The sequence below is a fragment of the Phyllobates terribilis genome, unplaced genomic scaffold (assembly GCF_046119375.1).
Source record: "Phyllobates terribilis strain yellow unplaced genomic scaffold, ASM4611937v1 Scaffold_12__6_contigs__length_324123572, whole genome shotgun sequence".
Classification (NCBI taxonomy): Eukaryota; Metazoa; Chordata; class Amphibia; order Anura; family Dendrobatidae; genus Phyllobates; species Phyllobates terribilis.
Window position 1 is genome coordinate 273,745,197 of NW_027362772.1, and position 16,256 is coordinate 273,761,452.

The following is a 16,256-nucleotide window of genomic DNA, read 5'->3' on the forward strand; positions in this document are numbered from 1 at the left end:
GGGGTCGAAACTTGACATAACCACGAATCAGGTGTGAGCTACCCCCTTGGCTCAAAGACATACACAGTGTACAGAGGCAGAACAGCACAGCTCCACACATTGTGTAGTGGCCATTCTCAAGTACTGCAGTTCAACTCCAATTCACTTCAATAGGAGCTTTGGCGTAAAACCTGAGAATGGTCACAACACAGTGTCTGGATTTATTATTTCCGGGTTCTATACACTGTGTAAAACTGGCTGTTAAGGGAACAGCACACAGCTGATCCATAGGAGGTGCCAAGTATTGCCCACTCCACCGATCTGATATTTATACCCCTTCTAAGGATAATATATCAATATAAAAACCTTAGACAACTATTTTAATATTAAACATGACAGTCTAATTGCATTTTCAATAGCTAGTACTTAAAGAATACCTTTTGTTATTATTTTTTAATTATAAATATTTTTAGTACATGAGAAAGTATAGAAGATTGTCATTTAGAGATTATGTATCTTCTACATCTTCCAGTCTTTGTAAATGTTAGAAAATCTCCTAAACCTTCAAAATTACATCCCAATACAGTCAATACTGGATAAAGGAGAAAGAGGGAGGAGGGAGATGCAGCTGCAGATTTTTCTCTTTCTGTGTCTGTGAGACTGCATGCTGTGAGAGGGTGCTGAAGATAGGAGACATTATACCAGAAGGAGCCTCCTACTTTTAACATATAATCTTATATAACAGTAAGTACACTTTTATTTTACCAAAAAATATTTTTGAACATTTTTGTAGCGCTAAAGTGTCAAACCTAAGTCTACACTTTAAAATAAGTTGTCTTAATCGGAAAATACATGAGGGCATATGATAATTTTAGAGGAGGCCCCCTATAAAAGCCTTAAAAAAAATCAAGAAATTGGTATTTTGTTTAAAGTATAGATAAAATAGTTCACTTTACTAGCACTGATGCTATACAAGGATGTTATGCAGTAATGCGGTAAATCCAGCACAGCGGTGAGATAAAACACTTACTTGAAATTTGCAGTGCATTTTATTTGTCTTTGCCTTCTTCTTCACAGACCTCCATGGGGAGAATGTAAACTGACTCCTCAGTGTGAAAGTTCACCTAGTCTCTCCAATTGTATTTTAGCAATAAACGATGGGATCTGGAAAGCAGTGTGGAGTATTTCCGCCATAACAGTATGATAATTGGAGACTAGAGATGAGGACATTTTTGAATTTTGGTGGTGAGGGCACAGGGCTGCTGACCATGTGCTGTGCTTTTTCCGTTATATTGATGATGTTTCATTTTTTTGGCGTGGTTCAGTTCAGCAGCTTGAGGAATTCATGGTACCATTCAATTCCAATGCATGGGGCATTAGACTGACGTATACCTACAACACCAAAAGAATTGATTTCTTGGACGTCAGTCTGGAGGTGGATGGTGCCGGTCTAGTCCAGACTGACGTCTATAGAAAACCTACGTCGGTCAATGCCCTAATTCATGCAGGAACTGCACACCATCCCACCACTATTAGGGCCGTCCCGGTCGGGCAATTCTTGAGGGCGAGGCGGATCTGCTCCTCCGATGCGAAATTCGAGCATCAGGCCATCGATTTAAAAAGTAGATTCCAACAACGTGGATATAGTAAAAGGTGTGTCAAACGCGGCTGCGACAGAGCTAGGCACACCCCACGGAATAGCTTGTTATATTGTAACAAGAAAAAAACAACTCATTTCAATGTTTAATCATGAATATAAAACATGAGGAAGATCATGACTAAATATTGGGACATTTTGACAACTGATGCCTCCCTGGGACCAGCCCTTGGGGATCACCCCCTTATGACTTTGAGGCAAGCCAGAAACCTAAAGGACATGTTGGTTTCTAGCCATTATGCTGCAGTTTGATCAAACCCCTTTGGATCCCACGGACCTGTTCTGGGATCATTTCCGTGCGGCCGCTATCTTGCCTGCGCCAATGTCCTGCGCTGCAACACGTTCACTTCCTCCGATGGTACCAAACCACTTGACATTAGACATTACATTTCTTGTGGCACGAGTAATGTGATTTACTATGCTACTTGTGATTGCCAATTGGTCTATATTGGTCTTACGCGAATTGAGGGTACGTGTGCATGAGCATGTGCGGGACATTGGCGCGGCCAGGACAGCGGCCGACATTACTGAGCTTAAGACGATCCCTAGACATTTTAGGATCGCTCATAAATGTGACCCCAGCTGCTTTAAGGTCCGTGGGATCGATATGATCCGTATGGGTGCTCGGGTGGTAACGTTAAAAAGGTTCTGGCTCAAGTTGAGGCCAAATGGATTGTGACGCTAGGTACTTTGGCACCAGGGGGCCTCAACGAGTCACTCTCATTTTCCCTGTTCCTTTAATGCTGTCTATTGACTATTCATGCATGTCATTTCCACGTCCCCGCCTCCTCTTTTGTGCGGTGATTTTCTATTATCTTTTCATGTTTTATATATTTTTTATTAATTGTGTCTTTTTAATAATTTTGTTTAGTTTCGTCTGGACCGAGAGGTTTTCCCTTTTTCCGCTCGTCTCCTCTATTCTACATTGTGGGTGTGTTATGGACTGAGTCATCTGCGGGCATTTCTGCCCGGACACCTGAAGATGAATACTATTTATATATTGAATCATGTTTTATGTATTTTGCTGAAATTACTATATTGTCATTACCTTTCTAATTAAGTATATGCACTCACCATCTGTGTTTTATGTTCCCGTTTGTATTCAGTACTATGTCCATTGACCAGTAATTGGTCGTTTCTGCTACACTAATCTTTAACCTCCTCCGGTGCGGTGCGCATGCGCCGCCTCCTCTGGTGGCCAGGCGTGCACCGGTCGTCTCCGTGACACCTGCAGGTGCTCGGGCGCTTGGGCACTTTTAGTGCCGGGTGCCCGCACATGCGCGGTGCGTCTTGACGGCCTGGGTGGGTGCTCGGCGCCTGGGTTGACAGTGCATGCGCCGACTCTGAGCATTCGGGAGAAGGAGACAGACACGCCACCTTCCTTTGATCACGTGATCACGTGACCCGCCCTGGGGGCTTGAATAAGGTCCTCTCATTACTGTTCACTACTGCCCCCTGAGAAAACGGCTGTGCATGCAGCGAAGCACGCATCGGGGTCTACCACTGCGCTCCTTGTGCTGCCTCTTCCACCCACGGCCCACAGCCATTTACTATCGGTAAGATCATCATAGGATTAACCAGCCTGTTTATATGTAAATTGTTGATGGACTCTCCAAATATACTTATACCGGCACTTGTTATATGATGGTGATTGTTCATATGCCCTACCTGTGCTGCACTTTACAGTTCTATTTTCTGCAGCCCATTACGTTACTTCTTACTAGGGTACTGTCTTTTTGGGTTGTAGAGGAATTGGCTGCACTTTTGTTGCCATCAGCTGCTAGTGTTTGTTGTCTATATGAAATTTTTTGTATCTAATAATAAAATATGTATATTTTAGCCATCATAACTCCGGTGCCTCCTTTCATATAATGTTTGCTATTAGTTGGGTTAATTTGGTGCTTGTGGGAAGGAATTGCTCCCACTCCCACCATAGTATTAAGATTTGGGCTATTCAGCTAATGATATATGACTATGAGTAAACAGTTGGGTAACTGATTATTACTGCTGTGCTGCTACACTCATTGTCTGTATAGTTTATTCAGTGTTTTATGTATTTTTCTCCTTATCTCTATGGCTAAGCTTTGACATCTTCTCACTATCCAGATCCACCACACAATGACTGCTGTATTCCCTGCCTCTGCTTTTATACAGGCTAGAATAGTATGCCTTTATATTGGCTGTGCTATACCATGTGATTTGAAAGCTGAAAGGCATTATGGGTGTGCCACCCCTCCCCTCCTTTGGACTGTACATCTTGTTTATTTAGTTTTCCGCAGACAGGTGTAAAACAATCAGGCCAGGTGCTTCTCTGCCCCCATATATTTTGAGGCCTGCTGGCACATAGTGAGGTGAAATACTCAAGTTAGGGACCATTCTGATTGGGTACACCTTGTCATGGTGAAATGGCTTTTACGTTTTTTTTTATCAAAAGCATGTCAGCTATATACCCTATATATTTTTGCTATTTATTTTTTACTTACTGCAGGGAATCTATTATTTTAATTCTGTGTAATATTATTATATATTAATATTATTATTCTGTGTAATATTATGATATTATATTATTATATATATATTATGTTATTATTATTATTATATATATATTATTATATTACTCCTTCTCTCACTAATATAATCTTCAATGTGTACAATGGGCAGTCTTTTTAGGCAATTCACAGAAATTTAATTGCAAATTGTTCGGTTTTGTCAGATTGTAAAAAAATTCCACAAGAATTAAATTCGTCCTGAATCATGTTCCTCATCTCTACTGGAGACCTCTGCAAATTTCAAGAAAAAATAGACCAAGGTCCCTTCCAAATTATTCTCTGTAGCACTTTGTCCACCTGGTGTGTAAGGAAAGATAGCGGAGCTTCATTCAAGTGTGCATCAAGGCTATGTTCCCATGATAAGTTTTTGGTGAGTTTTTTTCTCTTTTTTATTTTTGGAAAAATGCAAGTAACTTATTTTACTTAATGGATGCAGAAAATCTGCAACATCAAAAACTCACCAAAAGCTCATAGTGGGAATGTAGCCTTAGTGTGCAAGAAAATTGTGCTGGATTTACTGCATCCGCCTGCTATTAATTGGTATATTCCTGCGTTATGTCCAAGCTCTCTCAATTTAAAACCTTTACTTCTTCCAAAACAACATATATTCGTCTAAAATTCTCTGACTGTTTCGTTTGTCCTCAATATTTAATCTGGATTGCTTTGTCGATAAATCCATTTTGACATTTTGCTTGTGGGAACAAAAAAAAGTCTATCATTTTATAAAAATAGATAATAGTAACAGCCCTGAGGATTTATAATTACTTGTCTTTATTATCACTCAGGCAGCTATTCTGCTGGTAATATGTTGCCAATGCCATTTGAAAAAAAGTGAAATATTTTTCTTCAAAAATATATTTATCCATTCACTGTATTCTATATAAATAGAATACACACACATACAGTACAGACCAAAAGTTTGGACACAACTTCTCATTTAAAGATTTTTCTGTATTTTCATGACTATGAAAATTGTACATTCACACTGAAGGCATCAAAACTATGAATTAACACATGTGGAATTATATACTAAACAAAAAAGTGTGAGACAACTGAAAATATGTCTTATATTCTAGGTTCTTCAAAGTAGCCACCTTTTGCTTTGATGACTGCTTTGCACACTCTTGGCATTCTCTTGATGAGCTTCAAGAGGTAGTCACCGGAAATGGTTTTAACTTCACAGGTGTGCCCTGTCAGGTTTAATAAGTGGGATTTCTTGCCTTATAAATGGGGTTGGGACCATCAGTTGTGTTGTGCAGAAGTCTGGTGGATACACAGCTGATAGTCCTACTGAATAGACTGTTAGAATTTGTTTTATGGCAAGAAAAAAGCAGCTAAGTAAAGAAAAACAAGTGGCCATCATTACTTTAAGAAATGAAGGTCAGTCAGTCCGAAAAATTGGGCAAACTTTGAAAGTGTCTCCAAGTGCAGTTGTAAAAACCATCAAGCGCTACAAAGAAACTGGCTCACATGAGGACCGCCACAGGAAAAGAACACCAAGAGTCACCTCTGCTTCTGAGGATAAGTTTATCCGAGTCACCAGCCTCAGAAATCGCAGGTTAACAGCAGCTCAGATTAGAGACCAGGTCAATGCCACACAGAGTTCTAGCAGCAGACACATCTCTACAACAATTGTTAAGAGGAGACTTTGTGCAGCAGGCCTTCATGGTAAAATAGCAGCTAGGAAACCACCGCTAAGGACAGGCAACAAGCAGAAGAAACTTGTTTTGGCTAAAGAACACAAGGAATGGACATTAGACCAGTGGAAATCTGTGCTTTGGTCTGATGAGTCCAAATTTGAGATCTTTGATTCCAACCACCGTGTCTTTGTGCGACGCAGAAAAGGTGAAAAGATGGACTCTGCATGCCTGGTTCCCACCATGAAGCATAGAGGAGGAGGTGTGATGGTGTGGGGGCGCTTTGCTGGTGACAATGTTGGGGATTTATTCAAAATTGAAGGCATACTGAACCAGCATGGCTACCACATCTTGCAGCGGCATGCTATTCCATTTGCGTTTAGTTGGACCATCATTTATTTTTTAACAGGACTATGACCCCAAACACACCTCCAGGCTGTGTAAGGGCTATTTGACCAAGAATGAGAGTGATGGGGTGCTACGCCAGATGACCTGGCCTCCACAGTCACCAGACCAGAACCCAATCGAGATGGTTTGGGGTGAGCTGGACCGCAGAGTGAAGGCAAAAGGGCCAACAAGTGCTAAGCATTTCTGGGAACTACTTCAAGATTGTTGGAAGACCATTTCCGGTGACTACCTCTTGAAGCTCATCAAGTGAATGCCAAGAGTGTGCAAAGCAGTCATCAAAGCAAAAGGTGGCTACTTTGAAGAACCTAGAATATAAGACATATTTTCAGTTGTTTCACACTTTTTTGTTAAGTATATAATTCCACATGTGTTAATTCATAGTTTTGATGCCTTCAGTGTGAATGTACAATTTTCATAGTTATGAAAATACAGAAAAATCTTTAAATGAGAGGGTGTGTCCAAACTTTTGGTCTGTACTGTATATATACTGTATATATATACAGTGTCACCAGCAAAGCACCCCCACACCATATATATACACATGCACTGTATATACTTTATTTTCTATTAAACTCCCTAGTGTATTTTTTTGGGACTATGGCATCGGTCACTTTTAGCATGCAATGTATTTTGCCATTTTTGCAGCAGGGAAGTTTTGGATTTGTTGATATCTAGGTTGAATACTAAAAAGGTTTATGGCTTATATATATGCAGCATTACCTGTCTTCCTTCCTTTGACATAGGACTGTCATCTATTTATGATGCTTCAAGGTGATAGATTTCCTTATGCTCTGTCAAGTCACTGTTCAGTCGCATAAAAAAACATGTCAAGCAAAAACATCTAAAAGTGTAATGTCCTACTCTATAGAGCAGAGTTGAGTAGATGATCAAATAAAAGAGGGGTCTCAACTTCTGGAGAAAACAGAAAAACAACAAAAATTTTAAATTTAAATACTACTCACTATCTAATTGCCAAAGTAATCCAGCACTGATACTTTGTATAAAATTGGATAGTATGTGACCTTGGTGTTATTTTTTTATTTCTTCATCAGTTGGATAAGGGTGGCTACTTACCTGTCTGTTGTGTCCGGCACCATTCATCGCCATTACATAGCGGCTCCTGCCAGGGATTCAGCTGCCTCTGCTGACGTCGACAGAGCGGAGGCTTCTTTTCCACCCTTCTCTGTCGACAGGTCATGGTTTCTGATGTCATTCTGATTGACAGTCCCAGTTAGGCAGCGGGAATCTGGCTGTCAATCAGAATGACGTTTAAGTGTCGACCTGTCAACAGAGCGGAGCAGAAAAGAAGCCGCCACTTTGTCGACATGATGTCAGCAGAGGCAGCTGAATCCCCAGCAGGAGTGGTCTGTGACAGCTCTGTGCCGGCGTTGAATGACGCCAGGCACAACACATTTTTTGCTTTTCACAAAGTCCCGGATATCCACTTTAAGATACATACGCTTTTTACCTCCAATGTGGGTTTTAACGTCAACCCAGAAAGAGGATAATTTAACTGAAGAACATTTATAGAGGAATTGACTTACCGTATTTTTCGGATTATAAGACGCGTTCCCTCCCCCCCAAGTTTGGGAGAAAAAACGGGATGCATCTTAAAATGCGGAGGTACAGTATTTTATCCTGGGGGGTGGCGTCAGTGCAGCGGGGTCTCAGATTCACGAGGTTTGCGGCGGATGAGGCAAGAGTGGGGCAATGCTGCGGGAAGTCGGCAGTGAGCGGAGGTCCCCTCTCCTGTACATAGCCTTGCGGTGAGCTTCAGGAAAATAGCCATCAGAGGCGGTGCATGTGTAAATTGAGATCTCGGGAGACGAGATCTCGTCTCTCTCAATCTGCATCATTATGTATGGGAGAGGGAACCTCCGCTCACGGCCGAGTTCTTCTGAGGATGGAGCCCGCAGCATCGCCCCACTCCCGCCGCTGCCACCTCCCAAATCCTCCTGAATCAGCAACCCTTTTGAGAGGACGAGGCCCGCAGCATTGCCCTACTCCTGCTGCAGCCGCTCCACCACCACTGCTCACCAGGTAAAATGGATTATAAGGCACACCATTTTATTTAAAAAAACATTTTTTCCTATTTTCCACCCCAAAATTCAGCAAGTCACTTTGACTGGGCGGGGGTATTTAGAACTGTAAGTAAGGGTAGTACATTAAAATATTTTCCCCAGGTGAAGGAAAGCCTAACTACATCACTGGGTACAGGATCTATTCACCTTGCCATTTACAGAACATCGATAGATGTGAGAATATTTGGACTTTACGATAATCATAATTCAATGTTTACAACTTGTTTTCCATTATCAAACATTCAAAAGGAAGGATTTAAATGGTGAAAACCTTGCCTAGATTACTTTATGCAATTTTTGTTTTACAACAAAATTTGCACTTGTTTCCAATTCTATACATTTGATAAGAAGTGTAACACCAGATAATAGTGATGGTAACAGGCACATTGGTCACTCAAATAATAGTTTGTTACTATATTAGAAGAACATAAAGGGGTTGTCCAGAACTGACATATTGATGACCTATCCTTAGGATAGATAATCAGTATCAGATCAGTGGTGCTCTGAAACTCAGGACCCCATGTCACGGGTGTGTCAGGTGTAATAGACAGTCGCTCTGGATCTGGCTGTAGAAGGTCACTGCGCTTGGCATTGCAGACACATTCTTAATTCTTCTTCCTTTAAGACCCAGTGGCAACCTCCCTCCAGCTGCTGATTGACAAACCCTTGCATGGGAGTTAAAAACCCTCTGTTTTCTCCAGGTAATTGCCTGTGATCCTTCTATGTAGAGGCTTGGAGCACTAGCAGTCGGCTAGCGTCTTCTCTGGTGCCCTTGGACGACTGTTGGCGTTACTCCTCTGGTGTCTGCTCAAGCTAAGTTAATCCCCTTTGTTTGTCTTCCTTGTTGTCTTTAGTTTGTAGTGGGGCCTGACCAGTGCTCACCCTTCCCCCTCCCTATCTAGGGCCAAGCTCTAGGGATATACAGGGCTTAGGGTCCTACTCAGCGATTGGTGTGGAACCTATATAGGGACGGTAGGGTAGGCAGGGTGATATTAGATCTGCCAAGGGCTCTCCACTCCCCCTTTCCTTAGTGTTTGGGCTTCCTCCCATTCTTCCCTTCGTGTTGCACTTAGTCTTTCCCTCACCTTGCGTGACAACTCACCAACCAGCTGTGATGTAAACAGTGTACAGAGCCAAAATACCACATCACCATACACTGTGTAGTGGCCATTCATGAGTATTTCAGCTCTTCTTCCATTCACTTCGATTGGATCCTAGCTACAGCGCCCAGGAGTGGCCACTACATAGTGTCTGGAGCTATGAAGTTCCATTAAGCCACCATCAGAGTTAATAACAACTCATCGGTAGGGATGGCATTTGTGTGGGACCTCCACCAATATTGGCGATATATCGTTGACCTAAGTATAGATTATATTGTTCAGTACTGTACACTATTATCTAATACTAAGGATACAGTAAGTCATCTATAAGTTAGCAATGGACAATTCTTTTAATTCATCCTTTTATGGTGGATTTCAGCCAAACATGTATAAATGTCCACTAGAAGGAACAAAAACTGCCAAGAACTAGAGATCGGTGGGATTGGCAGCAATCCAGCCCTGATGAACCCAACATTTATCACCTATCCAGTCAATAGATATTAAATGTCTTTGAATGCAAAACCCCTTTAAGTTCCCTGACAATCACCTCTCTTCCTCCCTCTCTGTTTGCTTGGCACTAGCATCTAAATTATTTCCACACAAAAAAGAACAGTCAAAACATTCATTTTCATTTTTTTTATACTCACCAGTGTTATTTAGTCCAAAGAGAAGTGGACAAGAGATTGCGAAGGACAAAACCCAAACTATGGCAATCATGACAGTCACTCTGCGCTTGGAACTGTAGCGTGTGTTGTAGAGCATCGGCATTGCCACTGCTGTATACCTGAAACAAGCACACATTATAGATATGTAGTCTACAATCAAGAAAACATTTGCAGGGCACTTTTTAACTTTTCTATTAATTTTTATTGATAAATATAACATCACAATTTTCCAATAACTTTTTGTCCATTGCATTAGTTTTGCATCGTATCATTTTTATTGAATAGGTCAAGCTTAGGCTGCAAAACTTATTTATGAGCAAAGCTCCATGGAATGTAAATTATCTCTCCTTTAGAAAGAAGACAAATATCTCATCCTTCTGCAAAAGTAAGATGCACCTTTCTGTAGACTGCAGTTTTGGGCTTCTTGCTCTTTGCCTCCTCATGTAGCATAGCCTGCAAATAAGTTTCCATAAGCAGCTGGGTCTCTTCTAATTAGAGCTGCATCAAATACATCTTATTCAGCCAACTAATACCCTGTTTTGCATTGAAACAGATGTGGATCTCTTTTCCATGGTTGAACTGTTATGAGATACTGGTCTCCCTTCTGGAGGAGAGCTACTTTGCACACTGATAAATAATAATTTTTTCTTAAGGCGACCATACACATTGATGGCTGTTGGCTGAATGATGCTCCAGCCAATTGTTCAGCTGACAGCCATCTCAGCCGACTCTGCCATACACAGGAGCTCTCACTCGTCCGACCACTCCTGTGTTCTCTGGGAGAAAACCCTAACAGACATCTCTGCCGGTGGCTTACCTCTGGGAGAAAACCCTAACAGACATCTCTGCCGGTGGCTTACCTCTGGGAGAAAACCCTAACAGACATCTCTGCCGGTGGCTTACCTCTGGGAGAAAACCCTAACAGACATCTCTGATGGTGGCTTTCGTCTGGGAGAAAACCCTAACAGACATCTCTGCCAGTGGCTTACCTCTGGGAGAAAAAAGCAATCAGAAGCTCAAAATCAGATATGTCCAATTCATATCTCCCCCTAGAACCAATTGGCAGGCTCCGCCATACACATGAGAGTGTCATTTGAAACTCTCAATATCAGTGGCTTTAGATGACAGTTTAAACTGTATGGTGGACTTTAGGTTCATATGTAACACAAGAAGTATAGACTGGAGAAAGATTGGCTACAATAATCTTCAAGAAGATGGAAACCAAGAGCCAACCTCACTCTTTAGAGTTGGCAATAGAGATGAGCAAATCCAGTCAATTCAAATTGAATTTGAGTTGAATTTTATGAAATGTGCAGGTCCTGGGGAATTTGACCAATTTTTAATTTGAAAAAAAAAAGTTGCTAACTTTTTAGATATTGCAGAAAATTGTATTGGCCACAGAAGGTTCACATGACCTCAGTGTGGATTTCCCCATATTATATCACAAGAATGGTGCAGCAAAACAAGAGTGACTATCAGAGTCTGTATTAAAGTCGAGGCAGCAAATGCAGCAACCTCTTCAGAGTGATTTAGAATAGTGAGAGGACTAGGACTAGAGATAGGAAGAGAAAGTCCTAAAATATTGGACAAATACTTCAGACAATAATGTGTTGTGCAAATGCAGTGGTGAAGAAGATGAGTGTAGTAGACAGACTTAGCATGATTCATGTGCTTCTGCATTTGAATTACAATTACATGATTTTGTATTCTTCATTCATAATGCACTAGAAGGCAGCAGCAAGACTGCACAATATTTTTTATAGAAGAAAAAAAATCTGAACTCAGTGTCAGTCGCAGACAGTGTGCTTGATAGTCACAACTGACTGAACTAAATTTTTGCATTTCTTGTGCAATACTTTTTGTGAAGGGGGGGAATAATGTTTTTTAAAAATTACAAAATAAATTTCCCAAAAATACAGACATTTAACTGCAACTGTGAAAAGTGTCGCAAACTATTTTTTTTCACATCACTAGTCAGTTTTTACATCTGTACTCATCATATTGATACAGTGCCCTGTTGTAGGTGCCGGCTTTTTGGATGTGTGCCTAACTAGCATTTCTGATTAGATCCTTTTTTGGGGGTGGAATTTTGCAAAAAAAAGCAAACAGATGTTTAAAAAATGTAGACATTTAAAAAGGTTGTACACTACTTTCACATTGATGACCTATCTTTGGGATAGGTCATCAATGTCCGATCGACTGGGGTCAGACTATCGGCACCCCTGCCAATCAGCTGTTATCGGCGCTGGCGGTGGTAGCAGCCAGCCAAAAGTACTCACTTGCCGAGCTGCTCCATCTACTTCTAGTGGCTGCCGCAGAGTACAACACATTCGCCTAATATTGATTTGAATAGGAGGAGGATGTGCAGTACCCTGTGGCGGCCATTACTAGTAGATGGAGCAGCTCAGCAAATAAAAACTTCCGGACAGTGGCCACCGCCGACACCGATAACAGCTATTTCATGATAATGAAAAAAGTGGCAATTACAATGGATAGAGTAGTGTGAAAGAAAAATACCCTATACTACAACAAAGAAAATGGGTGCTGCTAGCAGCAGTAGAAGCAACACCACCACGAATGCACTATCCATCCAGGCAATAGTGCTACCAAATGCAGGTCACAATTGGTCTCCTTTGCAAGAGTATTAGTTGGTATAAGGTTAAAAGTATTATTAAATATTTGGCACATAACACGTATTAGTCACAATAGGATGATGTTACCTCTGACAGCAACATCATCAGGTTCAGTTAGTGTTCTTCAGAGAATAACTACAAGGGATCATTTTTTAACCATTGTTTAATTAAAAAAACTATCTGCAGTTTGCTATTTTAATAAATGTGCTCTTGGTTACATTACTAAGGCTGTATTTGTGTTAAAGAGCTTTGAAAGAGGTTTGATACAGTCTTAGTAGATCTTATAGTGTTTTACAAGTCTTTTCTAGGCAATTACAGGCCTTGAAGTAGTGCAATTTGTGGCATGTATCACCTATAATCTTTATAGTTAATTTTGGTTAAGTGTCTAGAAAAATGTGGCAATTAGTATTTTTTGGATAAGTAGCTGAGAAAAAAAATCAAGCAAAAATGACCACTTTTTCTTTCGATATAAAACCAGGTTTGACTTTGTATCCTCTGCTGCTCATGCTAATAAATGTAAAAGCTGGCATGAGACTTTAAAGAGGATGTCCATTACTTTTACATTGATGACCTACTATAGAATAAGTCATCAATTTGAGATTGGTGAAGGTCCGGTACCTGGCACTCCGGCTGATCAACTGTTATATTTCTTATATCCTCATTACCAGGCAGTGGCCACTAAACAGAGGTGTGGTGCTCTGACTCTGCTCAATTGTGGCGATGACCGTTGTTAGACTTCCACTTCTCTTATACTGATGACTTTATCCTATGGATAGGTCATCAATATAAAAGTAATGGACAACCCTTTAAAAGAGAATTTGTCAGCAGGTTTTTGCCATGCAATCTGAGAGCATCATGATGTAGCGTCCGAGATTCTGATTCCAGTGATGTGTCATTTACCCGGCTGTGTTTTGCTGTTTCAATAAAATCATTGCTTTATTAGCAGGAGATTATCACTATAGAACTAGGTTTCTCATGGCTCCTGGTCCAACCACGCCCCCATCACATACAGTGTGCCCAGAAAGCTGCCAATCAGTGATGTGGTACTGCTAAAGCTCTGCTAGATCTGCAGCAGAGAAAATATTGATTCTATCACTGACAAAGAATGCCAGACTGCGTTCGAAACGCGTTGCTTTTTTTGTTTTTTGTCCTCCCACCTGTTTTTTTTTGGAATAGTATTTTAGAATGATCGAATAAACTTGGAATTTTTTAACCAGACACTGTAACATCCTCTCCTTTTCCTCCATTTACTTATATGTAGTCAGAATGTGGTTCCTTGCATATTGGACTCCATTCACTTATGGTGAGCTCGTGTCCCCTCCCTTTCTATTTATTCGTCACAACTGGTACACAGAGTGAGCTAAGTGATGCATCATTGGAATCAGGATTTCTGTCCCTACATCATGCTGCTGTCAGATTACATAGCAAAAAAAAAACCTGCTGACAGATTCCCTTTAATTCTATTTCTTTTGACTGGAAAATAGTAGTCTGTATAATGGATTCTATATGATACATAGTATAAACATCATCATCGGACTGCCACTTACCAACTATATTGTAACATCAATTTCTTTTTCATTTGACCTTGTTAAAAAAGATGGCAAGATAAATTCTTGAAATAACTAAAAACAGTTATATTTAAAGGCCTCTCTTTCTTTTCGTAATACTTAGTAACCATGTTTTATGACGGCACGAACCTTAAAAGCCCAGAAGCCCATATGCCAAAAGATATCTGAGATGTTGGTGGCTGCAGACCTTGCGGAGGTTGATTTTGCTTTTTATTTCAAACATGCCCTGTCCATAAAGGTCCCTCCATTTACTGCTTTCATATAGAACATATTATATTTAACTTAGTTATGATAATTCATAAAGCAGCAGGCATAATCCTTTATGTGTGACATTTCCACAGTATTAGGCGTTCCACCAGGGAAATCACATCTGTGCGCCTGAAAGCAGGAAATCAATGTTCTTAAAGAGCATTAACTCATGCGGCACATACCGTCCACGTTATAAATATTTTCTTCGTAATAGGGTGGAATCTTTACAAATCTGATAACAGTACTGGAATTAAAATTAAAGGGACGGATTAAGAAAATGCTATTTGTAGGAATATTCGACCTGTCGGACGTCTCCATGACCCTTTTAAGACTTTTAGCTTGCATCTGTGTCCGCCTGCAGCTTCCAGGATGTCTCTTGTCCACTAGCAAAAAACAAAGTAGCACAGTACAACGTTAAGTATGCAAACATGAAATATATGTCTGAACTCCTCTCTAAGAGACATAAGTCTGCATGTGTGTGGGAAGTCAAGATTTGAATAGCATTACTTCTCTAGAAAATAGAAATAATGAGAAATCTTAGCGCATAAATTGGCCAATTCATGTGTACCTGGTAGCCACGTTAAGGCGTTTCTCGTCAGGCAGGTTCCTAATATGATGAGAAACGTCTTAACATGACTACCAGGTACACATGAATTGGCCAATTTATGCGTTAAGATTTCTCATTATTTCTATTTTCTACAGCAGTAATGCTATTCAAATTTCTTATATTTCATGTTCACATACTTAGCATTGCAGTGTGCTGCTTTGTTTTTTATTTGTATATGGAGGTAGCTGCTCCTAGTAAGCACCTGTACACACCTATATCTTGTTTTTGATGTGTCAGTCAGTTTTTTTCTGTTTCTCGTCCACTTGCGGCTTCCAGGACCCCTTTAAGATTTTCAGTTTGTCACTGCATGTCTCACTGTGGCTTCCAGAACATTTCCTGTCCGCATACAGTTTCCAGAACCCCTTTAAGACTTTCAGTTAGCCTTTATGTGTCTGCCTGCGGCTTCCAGGTTGTCTCCTGTCTGTTTGCGGCTTCTAGGACCCATTTAATACTTTCAGTTTAACTCTATGTGCCTGCCTGCGGCTTCCAGGATGTCTCCTGTCCACTTGCGGTTTCCAGGACCCCTTTGTGTAAATTAGGAAAAGCGCATCTATTTTTTCACAACCACAAAGGACCACTAAACATTTTAAATTGTGTTTCCCTTTCTAAAGAAATTATTTCTATACATTGAACATATTTTTTTCAATGGGGGCGGGTGCTTGTGAAGTGCATTTTGGACTTGTAGTATTTTATTTTTTAGGTTTTTCTTTGCTATATTTTCTTGCTTTTTTATTTTTTATTTTATTTTTTAATTATTTTACACACTTTGTTTCCTTAAACCCAGCAGCTCCTGCTCCCCCCCATGTTCACTGATTCCGGAGGAGGAAGCACTGTCAGTGCTTCCTAATCTATATGCACAGCATTTGATCACCTTTGTGTACACAGTAATCAAGAAAGCAAACATGATAATAAACCATTGTATCGTCGGCGTCTCTGCCTCCTGCTAGGCATGGACGCTGTTCCCCTCACCTTTCTGCTCCGTGCCCGGCGTCCTCCTCCCGCTCTGCTGGCAGCGCGCGCTGCTTCCCGGCCACTGTGCTTAGGGCGCACGCGCGCGCGCTCCCCCTCTCTTAAAGAGGCCGCGCGCGCCGTCCTAAGGAGTCCCCGGCCAATGGCCAGAGGA

General features: G+C 40.9%; 1 protein-coding gene across 4 annotated transcripts in view; it reads right to left on the reverse strand.

Moving 5' to 3' along the window:
- The window catches only part of DRD2 (dopamine receptor D2), a 497,224-nt gene that overhangs the window by 60,168 nt on the left and 420,800 nt on the right, over nt 1–16,256 (reverse strand). For all 4 annotated transcript variants that reach the window (XM_073656997.1, XM_073656995.1, XM_073656996.1 and 1 more), the window contains one exon: nt 10,059–10,195. In XM_073656997.1, coding sequence (XP_073513098.1) covers nt 10,059–10,195 — 137 coding nt within the window. The remainder of the gene's footprint in view (nt 1–10,058; nt 10,196–16,256) is intronic.